This window comes from Hemicordylus capensis, chromosome 4 (genome assembly GCF_027244095.1).
Source record: "Hemicordylus capensis ecotype Gifberg chromosome 4, rHemCap1.1.pri, whole genome shotgun sequence".
NCBI lineage: Eukaryota > Metazoa > Chordata > Lepidosauria > Squamata > Cordylidae > Hemicordylus > Hemicordylus capensis.
The window spans coordinates 241,379,875-241,397,609 of NC_069660.1; the positions used below are offsets into that span (position 1 = coordinate 241,379,875).

A 17,735-nucleotide genomic window follows, 5' to 3' on the forward strand; every position below is an offset into this window, starting at 1 on the left:
CAAGACTAGTCTCTTGCTAGTGGGTTCATTGTCTAGAGTAAGGAAGAATTCTGCATTCAAACAAATGCAGAATCTTTCTCTTCAGACATTACTTTTCATGTGTTGTAAAAGGATTGGGGAAATAAGTACATGATCTCAAGGGCTATTCCCAGAATCCGATGATCTGTAAAATTGGGTGGATATGACTTGTCCTGCCTACCAGTACTCTTACATTGAGCCAGCTGTACTTTGTGATAGTCACATATCTTCCTCATTTTGTAAATTATTTTTATTCATGTCCTATTTGATTTTTGTTTTTGTTTTTTGGGGGAGGATACTGAATAGATCTGACTTGTATTTCAGAATAATCAACCATGACTACAGAACCAGGATCAGACTCGGAATCCAAGGATCAGGATCAGGAGCAGAAAGAAGCTTCTGGCCAACAAGGAACAGCAGGGGCAGGGCCCCAAGAACAACAACAGCAGCAGCAGCAGCTCAGTGAGGAACACCAGAATGCATTAGAACAATTCTCGGCTGTTGCAGCCCACAGTACTCCTGTGAAAAAGGAGCAGGCAAGTTATCCATTGGAATTTGGTTAATGATAAAAATTTGCATGTATACTAGCAAGCCAAAAATATGGTTTTACTCAGACACAAATATCTTTCTAATTAAATGGTTTTATTTCTTCCAGGCTTTTTCTTCATTAACACTGTGGAATAATGAATAAATAGTCTGGCCTACTTGTAGGGGTTAGAAACTACTTTTTTCAATTCAACGTGTAATGTTTTTGTAATTTGTATTAGATTGTCCTCCATGCTGTGCTTAATTTAGAGTCTGCTGCTGTTGTTAAAGGATGAAAAAGCCTATCATGATTTCATCTCTGTGTTTGATCACACCAGTTTTTGGAGAAGCTGGAGAATGTTGCAGGCACATTTCAGCTCTGACACCTGCTGAAATCTAATTTCATTCAGGGGTCGTGTGAAACTAACAAAACCTCAAATTTATTAAGCATTGACAGTTCTAAAATAAATGCATTGTAACTACTTTCTGTCATGGTTTAATTTTAAACTATTATTCTGTACTTGCATTATTAACTAAATGCAAGTCATGTTTACTTTTCTCTTTAAAGCATATCCATCTATCTTTGTCACCTCAACAACATATTACTTTAGGAGAGATTATCTGTTTATTCCTCCCCTGAAACTGAACTTTTTCCATACAGGTGGATTTAGTTATTTGCAGTACCGCTATTCACAGTTTCGCATATCCGTGGTTGGAGAATATGCACCCAATCTCAATATTCATGGTTAAACAATGGGTTAAAATCTGTGGTTCCTTGGTGACTGGAAATGACTTCAGAGGTCATTTCTGGCCACCATTTTGCTTAAAGAAGCCATTGTTTTGGCTCTTCTGTTTTTTAAAAGGAATTTTCATGGGAAATTGGCCAAATTATTTATTTTATTTTATTCAGTTTATATAGCTCCCTTCCTAAAGTAGCTCAGGGTGGTTTACATTAAAATAAAAACACATAATAAAACAATTCAAATTAAAACATTTAAACCAGATTAAAATAAATTGTTCTAGTAAGAAATAATCTGCATACTTTCCTTTCACTATCCCTACAACTGGACTAAATTTGGTACTAAATTTGGTTCAAATCAAGGTCCACAAGTTAGACCTCTTGTGCCTCAAATGTTTACATGTCTGCCATCTTGAATTGGGGTGGATGACATCATCACAAACTATGCCATTGAGGTGTTACTATTTGTCCTTACAACTGTACCTGACTTGGTTCATATTGGTCCAGGCATTGTGAAGTTGATGGTGGGAGGATACACACACACAGACACACAAAATGTCAGGTGATCTCATAAGCCTACTGGAAAGTAGGCTAAAAACTAAAACTAGATATTGTTAAAAGCCAGGCTAAAAAGATGGCTTTTAAGGCTCTCTTGAAGGCCTCCAGGGAAGATAATTCTCTCATGTCCATGGGAAGCGCATTCCACAACCTACGGGTGACAAATGAGGTGGTCTGATTCCAGGTCGCCACCACATGATCCCTCCTGATGATTTTAATGAGCGGTGGAGATCTTGTAGAGAAAGGAGCTCTTTCAGGTAACCTAGACCAGCACTTTGTACTTTGCCTGGGAACATATCGGCAAGAAATAGCAATTTGAGGGGCATTTCTGGGCAGCTGGAGACCTGCGGGACATGGTACAGCATTTTATTTCAATTATTTTTGTTGTTTTTCTGATCTTTTTTGCCCCCCAGGAACCTAACCCCCCAATTCCCATTCACTCAATGACTCATTATCCACAGGGGGCAGCTGCTCAGCTGTGTTTGGATAAAATAATCTTGGCACAAATCTCCAGACATCTTATTCTGTAGCATTATTTTAAGTGATTTTTAAAATAAAATTAGAAAAGGCATATTCATTTGTTTTTATTAAAGATACTGGAATCAGCTTTAGTAGCCAGACGTGACAAACATACTGAACTATATTCAGATGTACATTAGGAAAAACTGCAATTATTTTGAGAGAATTGGTGGTCACTTCATACATCCAGTTTCATCATTAAGGGAACTGTGGCCACCTAAATGTTAAGTTTTCTGTAAGACCTTTTCTTGGGTTTGCAGCAACAGGCTAACATGGCTAGAATCTGAGAGTATTGTTAATAATCTTTGAGGAGGATAGAATGGGACTGGAATGAGATTTTAGAAAACTGTTTCTTGAAATTGGTGACATTAAAATGAGTGTGGAACTTTGACAGACTTGGAATTCAATTAACTCTCACATGTAGACATGTAAGATCTGTGTAGTAATTCTGCATTTGAACTTCAGCAATTCCAACATCATTAACAGGGCACTGTTATGGAAACTGTATTAACAGTTGTATTCTTCCAGTGGTGGTTGTGGTAGCAATGGAGATGTCTGGTCATAAGGAAATTGTTATTTGCCACAGATCAGTGCTATGTTACAAGGCTGATAGTGAACAGTCTCTTTTGAGAATGTATCCCATGGTTTTTGAAATCTTATTTGTGATTTTAAATAGCCCTTTGCTTTTTAAAGCTGTGCATAGCAGTCAACATTATAGGGGAAAAGTTTAATACTATAAATTGAAATAAACTAAAATTTTGTTTACAAAACCTGTGGATTATGAATGGTGTTGGTCATGCATCATGCATTGTCTCTTAATCATCCACGGAATGAGATTTGTCTGGCTATAAACATTCAAACATTGGCCAGATTGTATGGGCAAGAGAAGATTTGAGCAGCATCAGTGTTGCTCCAGCTGTAACTTTCTTGGTCCAAAAAGAGCCTTATCACACTTAACCTCCCCCCCCCCCACACACACTGGGTTTTTGTTTATAACCATTGACAAGATCTTAAAATCACTGGAAGAATATATTATGAATAAGCTCTGAAAGAGAGTTCATTACAAATGAGTGTGTGTTTTCTTGCAAAAGTATAATATTAAATTCTGAAAGCAAGGTTTGCCTTGGTGGTCACTTTTGCCCTAGATAACTGCATGAACAGGATGTCAGACTTCTTTAGGGAGATGAGACTTAATTCACTGTGAAACTATCTTGCTGCATGAACATATCTTGACAGTTTTGGGTTCTACTCTAATAGTTTGTGGCATGTTTTTGTGCACAGCACAAATTAATACAAGGTATTTCTGTGACAGTCTAACCTGGAAAAAAAAGTCTGTAGCTGCAGTACCACCTTTTTATTTATGAAGCTGTTTGTAGGCCAGACTAGATATTGTCCATCTGATGTAACAATCTCTTGATAGCCTTTTTTAAACAAATGAAGTGCAAGCACAGGAAGTTGTGATCATCAATGAATAAATACTGGGAGAGTGGGGTTGCCTAATTCTTTTCCCTTCAGCTGTTCAGTTCAAAACTGGTCCTATAGGGGAAGATAGATACCCATACTCAGGGCTGGACTGTTCACTAAGAGAACTAGGCAATCACCTAGGGCACCAGACAGGGAGGGGTGCCCACAGTCTGGGTCACATACTACCTGTGTGGATGCCACTCCCACTCCACAGGCAGGCAGGTGCACCTCCTGTCATTGGAAAGACCAGGCAGGCGACTAAGTGGGCCCTCCTCATCCCTGTCACCTGCCCAGCCATCCACTTGTTTTCCTTGCTGCCTCCACTCATTGCTCCTTCTGCTGCCAACTGCTTCTGGGCAGCCAACCTTTCACAGTGCATTATAATCATGTTGCCGTGTTGTACAGTGACCTCATTATAACGCTTTGCAGGAAGCCAACTGCCCAGAATCAGCCAGCAGGAGCAGCAGGCAGAGGTGGTGAGGTGTACAGGTGACCAGCCGGGAGGATGATGGGGACCACCCACCCAATGGGAGGCCCACGTGGGTGAAGGGGGTGGGAGGCTCTAAAGCCAGTCTTCACCTGAGGCACCACTAGTCCTTGAGCCGGCACTGCCCGTACACAATTGCCTTTGTTACAGAACAACCTCATAGATGTGATGGGCCACTTATAAACTACTCTGTTGCAGAGCTGCAAGTAAACAAATTATGCTCTAAGACCTGGGCAAGGTAATTGAGAGGGTGGTGGCCTCTCAGCTCCAGGCAGTCTTGGAGGAAACTGATTATCTAGACCCATTTCAAACTGGTTTTCGGACTGGCTATGGGGTGGAGACTGCCTTGGTTGGCCTGATGGATGATCTCCAGTTGGCAATTGACAGAGGAAGTGTGACTCTGTTGGTCCTTTTGGATCTCTCGATGGCTTTCGATACTATCAACCATAGTATCTGGAACGTCTGAGAGTATTGGGGGTGGGAGGCACTATTTTACAGTGGCTCCGCTCCTATCTCTTGGATAGATTCCAGATGGTGTCGATTGGAGACTGTTGCTCTTCGAAATCTGAGCGCAAGTATGGTGTCCCTCAAGACTCCGTACTTTCTCCAGTGCTTTTTAACATCTACATGAAACTGCTGGGAGAGATCATCAGGGAATGTGGAGCTGGGTGTTACCAGTACGCTGATGACATCCAGATCTACTTCTCCATGTCAACTTCTTCAGGAGCTGGCATTTCCTCCCTAAATGCCTGCCTGGAAGCAGTAATGGGCTGGATTAGGAAGAATAAACTGAAGCTGAATTCAGATAAGACGGAAGTACTTATTGTGCAGGGTCAGAACTCTAGAGACGATTTTGATCTGCCTGTTCTAGATGGGATCACACTTCCCCAAAAGGAAGAGGTTCGCAGTCTGGGAGTACTTCTGGATTCACACCTCTCCCTGGTTTCTCAGGTTGAGGTGGTGGCCAGGGGCGCTTTCTATCAGCTCCAGCTGATACGCCAGCTGTGCCTGTTTCTCAAGATCAACAACCTCAAAAGAGTGGTACATTTGTTGGTAACCTCCAGACTTGACTTTTGTAATGCGCTCTATGTGGGGCTGCCTTTGTACATAGTCTGGAAACTTCAGTTGGTTCAGAATGCGGCAGCCAGGTTGGTCTCTGGGTTATCTCGGAGAAACCACGTTACTCCTTTACTGATGGAGTTACACTGGCTGCCAATAGGTTTCCGGACAAAATACAAAGTGCTAGTTATAACTTACAAAGCCCTAAACGGCTTAGGCCCTGGGTATTTAAGAGAGCGTCTTCTTCATTACAAGCCCCACCGCCCATTGAGGTCATCTGAGGAGGTTACCGCCAGCTTGTTTGGTGGCTACACAGAGACAGGCCTTCTTGGTCGCTGCCCTGAGATTGTGGAATGTGCTCTCTGCTGAGCTACGATCCTCCCCATCCCTGGCAATTTTCAAAAAACACCTGAAAACCCATCTTTTCGCCCAAGCTTTTTCAGCTTCCTAATATTTTGGGGTTTTAATTTCTGGTTATTTTTAAATTGTTAAATTGTTTAAGTTTTTGTATATGTTTTTACCTGGTTTTGTTACTGTAAACTGCCTAGAGACTAAAGTTTGGGGCGGCATACAAATTTGACAAATAAATAAATAATAGGGAGAGAGTGACATTTGATATTCTAATGTAGAATGATCAGGCTCTGGACTGGTTGGGTGGCAGTGAGAGAGAGAGAAGTAGATTCTGAAGATTAGCGATTCACTCCAGTCCTAGCTGGCCTCTTCAGTCTTTGCCTCGCTGGACATCTTATTGTATAATAGTAGACTTGTGCAGCTGATAATAGCTAATACACATGTAGAAGTCTGGCATAATAGTGAAGCAGTACCTAGGTTGTGCAGGAAACAGTTAGAAGCAGCCCAGCTATCTATCTAGAGGGAACATTAGTTTAGGACATGGTGGAGGCGTCAAGTGAGCAGGACTACAGGCAAGGTTGGGAAAACTCCTATTTAGATGGGGATAGAAAGGATCAATGACACCTTTTCTTGGGCTTGAACAATTACTGTTAACTTCTACACCTTGGAGGCACACATCATTTTCTTAAAATGTATTTATTCTAAATGAATATTTGTGTGGCACTTTAAAAAAAGAGAGAAAACAGTCATAATAGAAGAATGTAATTCCTCCTCCCTTCTTTGTGCTATAGTGTATGCTGTGGAGCTCTGCACTTTGCTGTATATTTGTACGACACACAACTCTTTGGCCTGAAAGCAGATTAAAGCTTTTGGCCAGATTTGATTCATTCTCGTGGAGACTTGTTACAGTGAAGGAAACAGACTTGGTGGATTAATTTGTGATGGATGTCAGTACTGCAGGCTGCTGACTTATTCTGAAGTCATTTTGAGCAAATCAGTTATATTTTGATGATGGTCTGATGAAAATGAGATTAATTTTCTAAGCTTTAAGGTATTACTATGTTTTTGTTTTGCTGAAATTCTGGTTGTAGACTAGTCATGAAGTAGCTGTTGTTAAAATGCTGCTACCTTTGTAATGCACCCCTGTGAAGGTAAAGCACACTGTTTTGGGAATTCTATGGTCCTCACCTGGTTTACTGAAAATAGACATGGTGTATGAAATAATCATGCCACATACTGGATCTTTCAAATTTAGACTCCTGAAAAAGTAAAAATGACTCTTCTAAGTCCTTTGCTCAACAGTAGTAGTCGAGCAACTGAGCAGCAGTTTCATTGACTAGAAACGCTTTTCAAGGCATTGAGTGCAATGTATGTCTGATGCATTGCAGTCATGTAGCAATTTAAAATTGTGGTTCTAAATAGTCCTCTGAAAAGGGATATCTGATTGTGCTTTGTGATTCTGAAAGCTTGCTGTGATCAGCCACATTTTTTTTAATCTGAAATTGGAACTTAATCTCCCTATTTTCTCTTTGCAGGCCTCTGACAAAGAACGTGAATTTGCTGCTGCGGCGGCAAAACAACTGGAATATCAGCAGTTTGAAGACGACAAGCTCTCTCAGAAATCATCCTCTAGCAAACTCTCCAGATCTCCTCTAAAGATTGTCAAAAAACCGAAAAATATGCAGTGCAAAGTGATCCTTTTGGATGGCTCCGAATATGGCTGTGAAGTGGAGGTAAAATACTTGCAGAATGTTGGGGGATTTTTAGTATGTATCATATCAGCTGTTTAGTCAATTAATTGTGTTTGGTTGAATGGTGGCTGCAACAGAACCTGCTTCTTCCCTTTTATTTCAAAAGGAGAGTGTCTCTAAGAAGGAATATACAGATTTATTTATGTATTTATTTGATTTCTATGCATATTTATTGATTTGATTTCTATGCACGTGGTTGACAGTTTCTATTCAGTACAACACTGGCAATAGAAAAGAAAAAGTAAATTGAATATTTCTGCTTCAAGGGCTTCCTTTGATTCTGTGTCCCTATGTGATGACTCACCTACCAATTCAGCCTTTGCTTCAGAATTTAATATTGGTCCTCCTGATGTTAGTGTGGTGAGAGTAAAGCAGCAGGGCATGCCAGTAAGAAGAAACAGTTAACAACATAGATGAAAAACTGTCACAGTTATTCCACACTTCAGTTAGGTTCTCTAGCTGTGCCTTATTGGAAGAGTGAGTATTAGGGCTTCTTTGAATGAAAAGATTTTTGTATTTTTCAAAGAATAGCCTGTCTAGGGTTTCATGCTTTTATTCTTGGGGTATGGATCTTATTGGTAACTGTAGAGAAGGACCAAGCAATTTATTTAGCACTAAGGACAACATTACTAGATAAGGGTAAAAAAAGAAAATTCCATGGTAGGGATTATTAGGAATGAGATTGAAGAGTTAGCCTGTAATGCCTGTATATAAATCTGTGTTGTGGCTATGTTTGTAATACTGTATACAGTTCTGGTCTCCCTGTTTAAAAAATAATATTAGATAACTGGAATAGGCACAGAAAAGGTGAATCAAAATTATCAAAAGTTTGGAGCACTTTTTGTACCAGGAAAGGTTAAAAGGGGCTTTTAAATTTAACGAAAAACATAGTAACTGAAGGGTATTATGGTTTTATAAAAATATGCATGGTGTGGAAATAGAGAGTGTCTCATCCACTCACTCATATCATGCTAGAGCTGACCCGATGAAACTGGTCAATAGTAGATTCACATCAGACAAAAGAAAGTGCTTTATTCACAGAGCATAATTAACTTATGGAATTGATTGTCATAAGATGTGATTGTGACAGATTGCTTGAGAGCAAGAATAGGTCGATCAGTGAATGGCTACAATAGCTAAATAAAATCTCCATATTCGGAGATAGTATGCCACCAAATATAAGTTGCAGCAGGTGAAGTAGCAAACATGAGGAAAATGTTGTTGCCTTTGTGGAAGTATATGTCTGGCCACTGTTGGAACCAGGATGCTGGGCTAGATATATTCTTGATCTGATCTAGCAGTTTCACCTCTTGAGTTTTTAGCATTAAATATGCCAGGATCCAAAGCTAATCTGTTTGTGTTTTTAATGCATGATTAATGCAATTGGTATAAAATTGCAAGAACATGATCAATAAGCGGTGGCTGATTGACACACCACATTGCTTTTCTGGTTCTGTTAATGTAACTTCTGGTATGAGGTTGTATATAGGTTTCATAGAATGTTCTAAAAATGATAAATCAATGTACTGATATTTGAATATTCCTTTATAATATATAATAATAATAATAATAAATGTATATACATGTAGAAGTGTGAACCAGCACCACCTTGAGCTGGTTCAACATCGAACTGGTCTGGCTCGAGGGCTTGCCCTTGAGCCAATCTGGGCCCAGTTCGGCCTGAGGTTGAGCCAAACCTCCCGAGCCAGCTCAGGCCTGGTTCAGGGGTTCTAGAGTTATTTTTAAAAATAATAAATAATAATAATTAATAAACAACCATAGGGGCCACAGAAATCACCATCAGCCAATTACAAAAAGCAGCTTTACTGGGAACAGCCTATATTCTGCAACGATATCTATAACAACAACAACAACATTGACAATAAAATTCAGCCATCCTAGGTCCCTGGGAAGGACTTGATGTCTGGATAAAACAAACCAGTCAATAACACCTGTCTGACTGTGTAAACAAGAAATTAATAATAATAATAATAATTATTATTATTATTATTACTACTACTACTGTTATTATATTTCCTCACCACTGGGTTCAGTGGAGGCCTTGGGGGTGCTGCCACAGTTGTGGGGGGTGGTCCTCTGGAGGACCACCCCCCTGCCGGCCTTCCCCAGTATCCAAAGGGCTGATTCGGCCCATTTTTGGGCTGTTCTGTTCCTTTCTGAAGTGGTGGCAATTTTGGAGGCTGCTGCACATCCACCCTGGCCACATGGCCAGGGTGCATGCGCGGCGACCTCAAAAATGGCCACCCTCACCTCAGAAAGGGCCAAAACGGGCCTTGGGAGACTGGGGGGAGGCTGGCGGGGCAGGGACCATCGGATATTCTCTCTGCAGCCACGGCAGCAATGTTGAGGCTGCCACTGAACCAGATGGCAAGTTAATTTTTAAAAACAACAACAAAACTCTAGAACCCCTGAACCAGCTCGAATTCCAGCCAGGTTGGGACCCTATATACATACCTGTGCATTGACAATGGTGATAACTTAAAAGTGTTTGGTTACACCAAGTTTGCAATGTGTCAGATTCTCAGCAAAATATATTCTTCTTTTTCCAAGGTATGGGGAGGGCATCCATCACGTGACGGGTATTAGGTTACGTTCTGCATGCTTTGAGACAGGGTCGATAGAAACTCAGCATGTCCAACAGCTCCCTGGTAACTCCCTCTCCAGCCCCAGTTCTGGTCCTGTCTCGCTTCTCAGACAGTGCTTTTTCATCCGTTCTCTTCAGCTGTTTTTGTCAGAACCTTTCTATTTCTACTGTGTGCGAGGGGGGGAAGGGAGTTGCCGTTAGGAGTTCATTTTTCGTCGTCTTATACTACTTTTCCTTCATTGTGTGTGTACCTCCTGTTTGCAGTTAAGATGAATAGTTCTGTGTTGTTTCACCCTGTGGCATTCAACCTTCCCTTTTTCGTAATTTTTTCTCGGTGTTTGTTCATTCGCTCCCTTTCACATTCCCCTCCTCGTTTGGTTTTCTTTTTTTTTTTGCAAATTCAATTTTTATTGATTTTAAGAATAACAATATTATCATTCATTAAAAATACACACAAAAAGGGAGGACTTCCCGCTCACATTTCTTTGTGAATCAACAACTATAAAATTTACCCTTGCTATGATAATAAATCAAAACATAAGTTGAAACCCTTACAAACATAATTAATCTAACCAACCTGCGATTTATACTAAATTTCAAACCCTGCTGTCAAGTCCATAGTAGGAAAGTAATTCTTTAGATACAACAAAAATGGTTTCCAATCTTCTTTAACACATTCCAAGTTTTGATCTCTCAATAGTGCTGTAAGTTTTGCCATCTCCGCATATTCCAAAATTTTTATCAGCCAGTCTTCTTTTGAAGGCAGTTCACTAAACTTCCATTTCTGTGCATATATAATTCTAGCGGCCGTGGAGGCATACATAAAAAATCCCTCCTTGTTTGGTTTTCAACACGCTCGACTACCTTTCTTCCCCGCCGAGTTGTTAACTCATCTGGCTATGGAATTAGCCCATACTGGGGATATGCTCAGAGGTTTCCTTTCAGAGGCCCCTCTTTCCGAATCGCCACAAATTCTCGCCACATCAGGAAGTGGTCTTTTGAAGTTACCGGGCTCCCTGGATGGAGCGAACCCGGAGCCTTGCAATCCGCCACTGATGTCTTCAGAGCCGGTGATTAAGATGGCTGCTAAGAAAACTAAACATTTGAAAGTGGAGGGAGCAAGGCGTAAAAAGAAGAAGCATTTAGCTGCTTCTGTTCCTCTCAGTGAGCGGCTTCAAATGCGGGTGGTTAGAGAGCAGCAGCCAACAAACGAGGCAACCGCCGTTCCCACCAAAGTGCCGGTCGCCATTTTGAGTCTCTTGACCGGCCCGCACACTGCTCCTGTGACAGTTAATGGAGGGGAGTCCCCTGTATCCTTAATGTCAGGACAGCATGATGTAACCCCAGTAATGCGGTACGCTGGCGGTATTTCTGAATGTGGTAGTAATATACTTGATGGGGAGTTATAATTGGGACCTAATAATGAGCGTATCTCGGCTTCTGAATTGTGCTGGCTTGGGGAATTTGTTAAAAAGCAATGCTTGGCCTTAGTCTCCCCTTTGATTGGGCAATTGGTACCGGTTGTTTTAAATAATGTTTCTACTGCTGCTGCCTTATCAGGTTCTCTGAACTCTGCCCCTGGCACAACTTGTGTTGCTGCACCAATGCCAGCGACATGTAGACCTAGACGCCCATCTTTTTCCTCATCCCCGGATTCCAGTCCGGTTAGGCGGGCAATTCCCCCAGGGGAAAGGGTGAGGTTTTCAAGGCCCTGCAGAAGGCGACGTCGTAAGAGGGACACGTTTGATCATACTTCTATGATGAGGGCATACAGGCCCCTAAACATCTTACTACATTAACACTGGGGGGTCCGAATACAGGACTGGGAATTACTCCCACTGCCCCATTGGGGGAAGGGGGGCAGCCCATATCGGTCATGCCTGTCACTAACCAACCTACGGTTCCTCATAATCTGGGACCTGTAACTAATCCCCCAAAAGCTGATTTGACTTCCTCAGATGGGGAGAAAGAAGAAGAACTGTCAGATGAGCAGACGCCAGCAGAGAAATCCAGTACTACCAGATTATTCTCTGCATCAGAATTTGAGATTCTATTAACTAAAGTTAAAAGGGCTATTAAAGATGTGACTCCAGCTGCAGATACGCCTACAGGTTCTGGGTTGGATCAGGAGGTATTTCCTTCTACCCCGACATCTTCAGCCATGGTACCATTTCCCACTTTATTTAAAGAGGTGATGTTAGCCAAGTGGAGCGATTCTCAGCAAAAATATATTCTTCTTTCTAGGTTTGTCAACACTACTAGCAGCAGAGGTCAGGAGACTCTATCAATATAAAACAGTTCAGTTATATCTCTTACTTGTCCTCTGTGAGCTGTGGAATGTCCTCTCCATCCCCGCTCCTTCATTTAAGAAAGACCTAGGGGAAGGACCTTATTTGTTCAAGACACTGATTTATGAAACTTTTAATACTGTGTCCACCTTTTATTATGAAGTGACACAGCAATCTACCATCCTTTCTTTAAAAAAGAAATCCGGCTTGAAATTAGCTAGCTATCCAATGTTGTGAAAAAGAGAAATTTTTGCTCTCAGTCCAGAACTGACTGGAGAACCTAGTTTTAACTCATGTTGCACGCTGCCTTAAGCACCCCCTCTGAAATAAAAGGCAGCTATTTAGCTACATCATGATATACAAGTTGCACAGCTGGCTAATCAGTAGAGGAACAAGGGGAAATATCTCAGGAGTCACAATCATGAGGGAGTAGCCCTTATCCAGTCTGTAAGTAGGGGTTTGCAGGTTTAAGTGCTTCCCCATGAGAAGAAACCACCTGGATATAGAAACTACCTAAGGCTAAAGATTTCTATATCTGGCTAGTATGCTAAGAATTCTATGTGCAGGGAGATGTTTATAACAGGAATACTGAGCCTGGCAACTATCCAGAGCTGTAGTTTGAAATGGTACTGTCCTGGGTGCTTTCCAGATTAAACCCTACAACAGAATCACTACGGATCTGCTAAGTGTGTTTCCATACTTCCTATGTTGTTTCACCGCAGTCCTTGTGCTGACAGCAAAGTGCCGTTCACATTTCCGATGCCTTTCGGATTTTATCTTTGCATTATAGTGCTACAGCATTGCACATACATCACAAAAACGTAGCTGTATTTCCCCATATTAGGAGTTTGAGATTCTGGGGATCATTCTCAATATGATCCTGCCAAACCGAAGCATTTTACCCCTGTTGTAAGGTTTAATCTGGAAAGCACCCTACGGAGACTGAAACATATGATTCTCCTGTTTCAGCTCTTACTGGTTGTTTGCAACAGTTGTGAAGAAGGGGCTAGAAAAGAAGCCCATTGTGTTGGGCAGTAAAAGTCAGGAAGAGACTAGACTGGCAGATGGAGCATGTAGGAGGACAAACATGTCTCACATGTGTGCCTAAATATTTGGCTTGTCGTTAGCAGAAACAGCACTTCTTAACGAGTTCATGGCCAAGTCATCTTGGACCACACTGCCATGCACTGGAATGCAGATGTATGAAAGTATCTGGCTGGTGACCACTTGCTCTGCAGCAGAGACATTTAGCATAGACACTATCTCATATAATAGAAACTAGGAAAGGGAAAGGTCACTAGCAGATATTTGAAGCACAGTTTTATATGTAAAGTTGAGGTTTCTGTGAGAGTGCAACTACATCATTGCTAATGCTACAAGATTAAGAGGCTATTCTCACGACCAGCAAAAATTGGGCTAGGGCTGAAGAGCCTGGTGGTTTACAAGCGGGTAACCCACTTGTGCAGCCCTCCCCTTAGCCCAGGTTAGTGGAGCAAGTGCTCCGCTAACCAGGGTTTCCGGATCGTGTGTTGCTGCGGTGCGGCTCTGCGTTGCAGTAACTCACGAGGAGAACTCCGACCAGGAGGTTAAAAAGCAGCCTCCCAGCTCGGGGGTCTCTCCAGCATGCTCTGTGCACTTGCACAGAGCATGCTGGAACTTCCAGGGGCCACGCAGCCCTCAAACTCCCAAGCCCCTGCCGGCTCCATGATGGAGCCAGCAGTCATGTGGGCGGCCTATTCGACCACCCAGGGCTGCAGCAGGGATCGTCTGCAGGGAGAGCAGGCTAAGCCTGCTCTCCCCACTAACGCCGTTATGGCAGGTCTCACCGATCGTGAGACCCGCCTCAATATCTGTTTAGGACAGAGATGTTATTGCTGCATCATAAAATGGATGATACTAAATGCTGTTGCTGAAGGAACCTTAATTATGTAGTATCTATATCCTACAGAAGACAACATAATGCTGGCTTCTAATGGTGAGTGACAAGGCCCCTCCTCAAAAAAAAAACAGCCTGTGAATTCAGGGTGCACTGTATGGAAAGGACACAGTGGTCTCTATCGCATTGTGAAAGAAGCTGCGTAAGATTTCCGAACATCTTACCTGAGAGTTGAATGGCATGTAATGTTTTAGTGCCCAGAACCCAGAAAAAGACCACATTTGTTCATGATATAGAGTCGAGTCATACACACGATTTGAGAGAGCAACTTTCATGGCTTCCAGTGAGAAAATTGTGCCTGACTCGGATATAGACAGTATGCTGGATATGTGTGTGTGTTTGATTGACTGACTGACCGACTGACTGATGGATGTTTGCATGGATTTTAAAGAACAGTGTCCCAAGTAAAATCAGTACAGAGTATAAAGGGTTTAATACCTGAGATATTAAAAATCATTAATGAACTTGCAGAAATTAAGCTATTAAGAATAAATATATAGTCTTCCTCCACCCCCAACAAATTTTTATAGTGTATTGATTTTACTGACTCTTAGCCTCCCTGAGCAGTAGTGTACTGGAGGAGCAGCGTATAAATATTTTAAATTTAAAAAAATGATAACATTAGATTCAGCAATATTAAAACTGCCCTTTATGAACTACTTCAAGGCATATCTCTGCTGGCAATGGTTTGTATAAATGGAATCCACATAAAAATAAATCAGGCAGTGCTTTAACATATGTTAACATCTGGTTAAGGTTGGACTCACAATCACTTCCCACCTTTGCAGGGTTGAAGGGCCTATTAGGATGGGAAGGTTATTGGGTCCAATAGGATTCAAAGAAACCTTGGAGAGATTTAGTGCTGGCTCTGCCGGTGATCCTGTTGATGCTCTGGTAGAGAATTGGAACAGCAAACTCACTGGGGCAGTAGACATGATTGCTCCTAAGTGTCCTCTCCGACCCGTTTCAAAATTGGCCCCTTGGTATACGGAAGAACTATGGGGTTGATGCGGCAAGGTAGATGACTGGAGCGCAAGTGGAGAAAGACTCGACTCAAATCCAACAGATTGCAAAATAAGAGTACATTTGAAGATCTATGCTCAGGCAATACGTGCGGCAAAGAAGCTATTCTTTTCTGCCCGTATTGCATCTGCAATTTCACGTCTGGCGGAGTTGTTCAAGGTTGTGAGAGGGCTAGTACACTTACCTGCTGTGACATGTATGTTTAATCAATTCTTTGTGGGGAAAATATCTTGTATTTAGGCCAACTTAGACTCAGTGAGAAAGGGCTACAGTGTCAGCGGGGAAGAAGCCTTAAAAAGCGTACCTCCCTGTCAACAATCTGTTACAATTTGTTGGGTGGGCGGATTGCCTGCCCAGATGATTGCCAGCTGCTGCCAGTAGCTTGGAGGGTAAGAGTGCCAGGACACATTGTCCCCCCAAACTCCCATAATGCACCATGCAAGGTTCCCCTGCTAACTTGGCAAAGAGGCACCTTTTAACATGGTGATTGTCTTTATTTAGCAGGGGGAGAGTAACTGGCCCTATTCACCCCCAGCACAGTACCTTCAGTTACTGTTGCTGGTGTTTATCTTATGTTTCTTTTTAGATTGTGAGCCCTTTGGGGACAGGGATCCATCTTATTTATTTATTATTTCTCTGTGTATGCCCCGAGCCATTTTTGCAAAGGTGGTATAGAAATCGAATGAATAATAAAATAAATAAATAATGCGGATCCCCCTTCCATTCCCAAGGCTGGCCAAGAGCCCCATAGTCTTCCAGCCCTGACAGACAATCAGTTAATCGAGGTTAAGAGAGCGTTCACTCTCTTAACCCTGATTTAGAGGGTGGCTCTGGAGGCGAGTTTGCCTCCAAGGCACCGCCGGGATTGTGCCCAATCCCGGCAGTTCTCACGCCCAGGCAAAACCAGGCTTGACTTTGTTAGTCCGGTTTTGCCTGTGCATGAGAAGAGCCTCACTATTTTGTGTTATGGTTATGAGCAGTGCTAAGCAGCTGCTTAAAAGGTGAATTTAAAAGAAAAAACGTATTTGTTAACAACTGTATTGGCTACAATATGTCAAAAATATTATTTGTGATATTGAGCATGTAAATCCTATCTATATTTGTTTGCTACACATGAATACAGCAGCTCCCCACCCCCTTTCTTTGTCTTCCTTTTTTCTTTTTTTGAAAGAATGCGTATTACAGTTTGGATAAAACAAGAACAAGCAGTTCGAATAAAGAACAAGCTCAGCTGCTTCAGACTGGGGATAAAAGTTTGTATTTTATGGGGAGAAGATATGTATGTAGGAATTGTCAGACCTGGGCAAGAGGATGGTGTGTGTAGTTTCATAAAACTTAAGAAACTCTGCCCTAAAGATTATAGCCCGAGTATGTAGAAAGCTTGCCCTATTGTGATCTCTGCAGCTGATGTCACAAGCAAAGGCCCTAATTTGGTCTGGTTCCAGAATGAGGACTAGGTCACCAATCTTCTTAGCAGGATTTAGCAGTCGTTTGGTGGTTTTTTTTTTGTTTTGTTTTTTAGATTAGTGCTGGCTTTTTAGGATTGTGAGCTCAACGAGTATTAAAAAAAGGCTGGCCCCAATAGAAAGTGTGCCATATTATACAATGTCACTTGATATATGCATGTTACTATAACATACCAACTATGAAGTATACATCTATACACTGGAAGTCTACTAGAAGTAGAAGGTTTTAAAAGTGCTGTAGTATGATTGTAGTTGCTAAGTAAATTGTTGGCAGTGTCATTTATTCACAGCATTATTCTTTGTATAACATTATATGAAAATAAAAGAGGCTCTTAATTGGGTCTTGACAATACTTTCTAATCTGTTATAAGAGGTTTATAGCTCATGAAGCCTTCATTTACATTATGCCATATGTGTAACAGAAGCACTATGAGTTATAGTGGGGATTTTAAACTCCCATATTCAGGTGATTATCGACTTTAAAAATGGCATAGCAAGGACTGGTTTAATAGAAACAGATATAAACATACCATATGAATAAAAAAACAGAAGTGGTTTTTGAAACAGTAGTAGGGTACCAAAGGAATGTGTATTTAAGAGATCTAGATTTCTAGCCTACAAATTAAGTTTTAACTCAGTTTTATTAAACTAAGCTCTTTATATATACAAAAAATAAGCTGCTTGTTATGCCTCAGGCATGTCACTGCATGCAAATCATACAATAAGTTTGGATATCTAGAAGGTCTGGGCTGCTAGGGGTTCCATTTTGGGTAGCTGGTTTCAATATTAAGTTTACTTATTGGTTTTCTGGCTTAAACATTGTCAAATGAGCAGTAGGAGTGAATGCCTGCAAGATCTTCATAGCAGCTTTCACATATGTTGCATAACTATTTTTATTAAATCAGTACTCACTCTACTACATCATGGGTTCAAAAATAATAATACC

The 17,735-nt window shown here is 41.4% G+C and overlaps 1 protein-coding gene across 17 annotated transcripts in view; it reads left to right on the top strand.

Annotated features, from left to right (window-relative positions):
• Window positions 1–17,735, top strand: part of EPB41L3 (erythrocyte membrane protein band 4.1 like 3) — a 219,037-nt gene that overhangs the window by 94,705 nt on the left and 106,597 nt on the right. For all 17 annotated transcript variants that reach the window (XM_053248620.1, XM_053248617.1, XM_053248625.1 and 14 more), the window contains exons 2-3: window positions 343–554; window positions 7,256–7,453. In XM_053248620.1, coding sequence (XP_053104595.1) covers window positions 354–554; window positions 7,256–7,453 — 399 coding nt within the window. In that variant the 5' untranslated portion in view covers window positions 343–353. The remainder of the gene's footprint in view (window positions 1–342; window positions 555–7,255; window positions 7,454–17,735) is intronic.